This window comes from Prionailurus bengalensis, chromosome B3, assembly GCF_016509475.1.
Source record: "Prionailurus bengalensis isolate Pbe53 chromosome B3, Fcat_Pben_1.1_paternal_pri, whole genome shotgun sequence".
In the NCBI taxonomy this organism is placed as follows: Eukaryota; Metazoa; Chordata; class Mammalia; order Carnivora; family Felidae; genus Prionailurus; species Prionailurus bengalensis.
The window spans coordinates 63,040,858-63,045,495 of NC_057355.1; the positions used below are offsets into that span (position 1 = coordinate 63,040,858).

General features: G+C 57.0%; 1 protein-coding gene across 1 annotated transcript; it reads right to left on the minus strand.

The window, feature by feature from the left end:
• Window positions 1-321: 321 nt before the first annotated feature.
• Window positions 322-4,193, minus strand: INAFM2 (InaF motif containing 2). The gene is made up of 2 exons (XM_043555670.1): window positions 1,548-4,193; window positions 322-636 (listed from the first exon to the last, which is right to left on the minus strand). The coding sequence occupies exon 1, from the start codon at window positions 2,977-2,979 to the stop codon at window positions 2,521-2,523; it is 459 nt and encodes a 152-aa protein (XP_043411605.1). The 5' UTR covers window positions 2,980-4,193; the 3' UTR covers window positions 322-636; window positions 1,548-2,520.
• Between the last annotated feature and the right edge of the window lie 445 nt (window positions 4,194-4,638).

A 4,638-nucleotide genomic window follows, 5' to 3' on the forward strand; every position in this document is an offset into this window, starting at 1 on the left:
GAGCATCCTCAGCTAGGTATCTGCTCAGAACCTCTTAAAAGCAGAACTGTTTTGAACCTTTTTAAGGTTGGTAAAAGGTGGCTGAGCTAGGTATCACTGTTCACCTGACCCCATGACTGCTTCCCGACTAAGATGCATCCCTGCCACACTTAACCAATCAATTCAGTGAAGCCATCAGGCACAAAAGTACAGTAGGGCAATTGCTTTTTCCTCTGACACCTATTCATCAACGTCTGTCCACCACATCTCAGACCAGGTCTTCTTCCAAACTCTACTCCTTCCCCAAGGAGTACGAAAGAGAAATGGTCAACTTACACAGGATTATGTAGAGTTCTTAGAATGTATTTTTGTTCACCTGAAAAATAAAACTTTTAAAAAATATACAGGACTTTTTGAGTACAGGTATATCTTAAATGGCTGAATTATAAATAATGTCTCTGGTCATGTTCACAGCTAGAGCTGGAGCTAATGTCCCAATTCCAGTGAAGGCTTTAGAGTCTGGAGGCCAGCAGCTGGACCTATGAGTGGTCTCTCTAGACTCTTTGATCCATCCCAAAGTGGATTAAACAGTCCAGAATGCAGGGATGGGGACAGGGGACTGGATTCCCAGATGTTCTCCGGCAAGTTCAAAGGATTCTTGGAATAAGAGATCAATTTACAAATTATTAAAATATAGGACTAAAAATTCACACAATAAATATAAATTACAGGCTATTATTGAAGTTATAAAGTGGCATTTTATGTTTCTTCCCCACCCCCAGACCCCCCACCGAAAATTTAAAAAGGCCTCAAAGGCTTCCTAATGACCAAAGTCACATCAGCTGCTCAGAAATCTCCTCCAGCCAAGACACCTTGGGGGTGCGACCAGCCTGCTCCCAGGCTATGACAGCTCAGCTGCTGTTATCTTGCCCACAACAGAACATGGCTTAAAGCAAGGCTTGTTGTCCTGTAAACTTGGATCAGAGCTAACTAGAGTGGAGGCCAAAAAACTGGAGAGACCAACTGTTTCAGGACTCAGGTGGATAAGTTTTTGTTTTTTGTTTTTTAAAAAGTGCCTCATTTCCCAAAAAGGAAACACTAAGGGGTTTTGATATCTTGTCACTACCCACACTCAATTGCCTAAAAGCAAGTGGCAGAAGGAAATGGAATCCAAATTGAGTATGTAGAATTCTTGCTGTCCCAGAACTATACAGATGTCATTTCTCTTGGTGTTTTTCATCTCAAAGCATAGGCTGCAAATAAGTAGGTTTATCAGGAGACGTAAAGACAAGCCAATGTAACCTTCCCACGGCTGGTCTATTAACCGGCTATCAAAGCACAATCCTGAGTTTGAAGCTCACTTTTTAGCCTTTCTGGTTCTATAATACAAGTCAAAACCAGACAACGTGCTCAACGCTCTGGTTTCACAACAAATTTGGCCCTAATTGCAGGGCTACATTGTCACAGGCTCAGCAAAGAGGGAAGAAGGCAAGGGTGATTACTGGAACAAGACAAGATCTCGAGGAGCAGAAAATAAAATAAAAACACTTGTGAGCCACTCTACTTACAAAAGCTTGCTCTTCCTAAAAGAACTCTGTGAGGAGAAGGCCAAGGATTGAAGCACAGAGGCATTGCTCTTTCCCTTCCTTCTTCCCTGGCCCACATCCAGATACTTAGGGCCGCAACAGGAAGCCTCTTCCGTGGGGGCACTAGGGTGGGAAGAGGAGGGGATTAGTTCGTTCTCCACCCTCCCTAAACTGCTTCTACTTCTTCTAAGGTTTCCCCCTGTCCTCTCAAGTCTAAGAATGATTATACTCTTTTGGGCCATAAACCTATCTTTCTGAAATAGGAGGGGGTAAAGGGGAGAGAGTGGATGATGAAAAAAAACAGTGTTTGTGCCCTTCTGGTTAGCTGCACTTTGGAGGCCAGCAAATAGCCCTTGCGTGACCCCATCGGTCGGAAGCTAACCAGGGTTGTGGGAGGATACATATAGTTCTGTGTAATTATAGCTTCTAGTGCATATGTCAACAACTATATACAGGGATCTATAAATTAAATGCATCTGTGGCCACTGCAACTAGGTTGACGTACCTGAGCTCCACTACTTTTGGTGCCCTCCTCCTTGTGAGAGCTTCAGCTTATTAAAGAAGAGCCCCTACAGCTCCCTCCTTCCCCTGAGTCTTGGGGGAAAGCCCGAGTCACTCCTGCACGTAGGATACACAAGAGCTAGCGGCGAAAAAGGGTTCGGAGCTGGGATCTCCCCACCCCTCCCCCCATTCCCTTTATGGCTCAGAGCCCTGGCGCAGCACGGTCCTGGGAAGACCAAACCCCGAACCCCCGGCGAATCGTGGTCCCTTGGCTTGAAGATCGGGATGCAGGCCCTTGGCTCCCTGGGCGAGGTGGCGATCGTTGCGGGGAGAGAGGGCGTTCACTCCCGTGGGGGTCACTCCCGCGGGCTCCCCGCCCCGTCCTGCTGCAAAGTCCTGCCTCCGGGCGTGGGGAGGGGAGAATGGTTCCCGGCCGCCCCTGGCGCGGAGGGGCTCAACGACTCCCGGGCGCCGCCGCCGCTTCCTCCTCGTCCTCCTCCGGTCCCCGCGGCCGCTCCAGCGGCCCGGCCGGGGGACTGTCTGCAGAGGGCTCCGGAGGCATGGGCCGCGCCGCCTGCAGCGGGGGCGCGTCGCGCGGTGCCTCGCGGCGGGACGACCCTGTGGCATTGGGCCCGGCCGCCGCCCCCGAAGTCCCGGACGGGCCGGTGGCGTTGGAGCCGCCGGGGGGCGGGCCGGCGGCTCCCCCCGAGGTCCCGGCGCCCACCGGCTGCCAGATGAGGCTGTAGTAGACGGCGAGCACGATGGCGGCCAGCGACACGGAGAGCACGTAGGCAAACACGGTGGCGAGCCGGACCCACTTCTTGTTGGTCTTGGCCGCCATCTTCGCCTTCTTGTCCCCGGTGTAGGTGGCCGGCTTGCCCCGCTCGGCCGGGGCCGCGTCGCGCTCCTTCATGGGGGGGCCCCGGCCTTTGCCCCGGTGCTCCACGGCCCCGGCTGGAGGGGGCCTGGCGGCCTGCGAGGACTGGACAAGGGGCGGCCCGGCGCCCCCGGCTCTCGGTAGCTCCGCGCTCCTCCGCCGCTCCTCACGCCGCTCGCCCGCAGCCCTCCACCGCGTCGCTGCAGCCGCCGCCGGGGCCTGGACCAGTCACTGCCGCCAGCGCCGCCGCCGCCGCCGGCCCGTCAGCTGCTTCCCTGCCGCCGCCACAGCCACAGCCGCCACAGCCGCCCGGCTCCGCGTCCCCATCCGCCGCCGCCGCCTGCTCGGCCGCCGGCCGCCCGGTCTCCAGTGGCCGCGCGGACGGCGCGCTCCGCTCCAGCCCGGCTCCCCCACCTCGCGCGCCGGCAACAGGGGGCGGGGGGAGCGCTGCTGGGGGCTGCCTCTTAAAAGGGCGACGCCGGGGTCCGGAAGTGCCGCGAGGGGAGGCGGGCTTGTGTTGGGCGCCGCAAGCCCCTCCGGGACGCCCCGTTAGGAGAGAGTTAAAGGAGGCTGGTTCTTAAAAGGGCAACGTCGCTGCAGCCCCGCGCGAACTGGCGCGGAGAAGATGGGAGCCCCGGGCGCTTCTTTAAAAGGGGAACGGCGCCGTTTGGGGCGGGGAGCGGAACTGGAAAGGGGGCGGGGAGGGGTGGTCAGAGCACGGAGCTGTCAACTCTGGCGCCTCTGTCCTTCGCTCCCCACTGTCCGAAGTGACAGGTGGAACAGCAATAACGGCTGCGGCCCCAGGCCTCAGTATACCCCCCAAAGTCGGGGTGACACCACTCTCATGCTCATGCTCTCGGCCGGCGTCCCGCTCCACGTGCCCTCCGGGCGGGTTTCCTGAACCCTTTCACTCCTAGCGAACCTGGCCCGCGTCCTGCACAGGCAGCTAAGCGTCCCCGAACACTCACTGTGGTCGCAGCTGGTCGCGCCCCTTCCCTGCTCCCCACCCCCGGCCGGGGCTGGGCTTTGGAGCGGTGCTGAAATCTTCCCGATTTCCTCTCTTATTCTCTTAGAGCCCGGAGTCAGGCTGCGAGACCTTTCGAAGTTTCTGGGAACCACGTGCTGAGCGGGGCTCTCCAGACTCGCCTTAGTCCTGAAGTTTGCAACAGGTTTCAGATCCCGCTTTTTGGGGTGCCCGATTCCCAGCTTTGGGCTTGATTTGGATTCAAGAGGCTGCACTGAACCCGTGGAGTGTGGCTCTCAGAGTTTTACTCCTCTCTGAGCCCCTCTGGGCCTGAGTCTGGGCTGTTGTCCCCTTCTCGCCCCCCCCCCCCCCCCCCCCCCCCGCAACGTGCCCGTTCTCTTGTGAGGTTTGTCCTCCCTACGGTCTGGTCGGTGCCAATGTCCCCTAGCCAAGCTTCGACTCTCAGTAGCCACTTTCCCCTGTGCCTTCCCTGTCCTTCTGTCTTCCTCTCTTGCCTTCTGTTTCCCCCACTCTGGGTAAGGATTTCCAGAATTTCTGGTTCCCTCCTCCTTGAATTCTACTTCCTGTGTTCCCAGAGCTGGGTGAGTGGACTGCTTGGGTGTCTTAATGGGTATGTGAGACTGTGCCTGTGTGCTGGTGAGTGGGCAGAGGACTGTGGTAGTGGCGGGGGTCCTGTGGGTGACCTCCCCCTCCCCAGCATGTGTGAACCT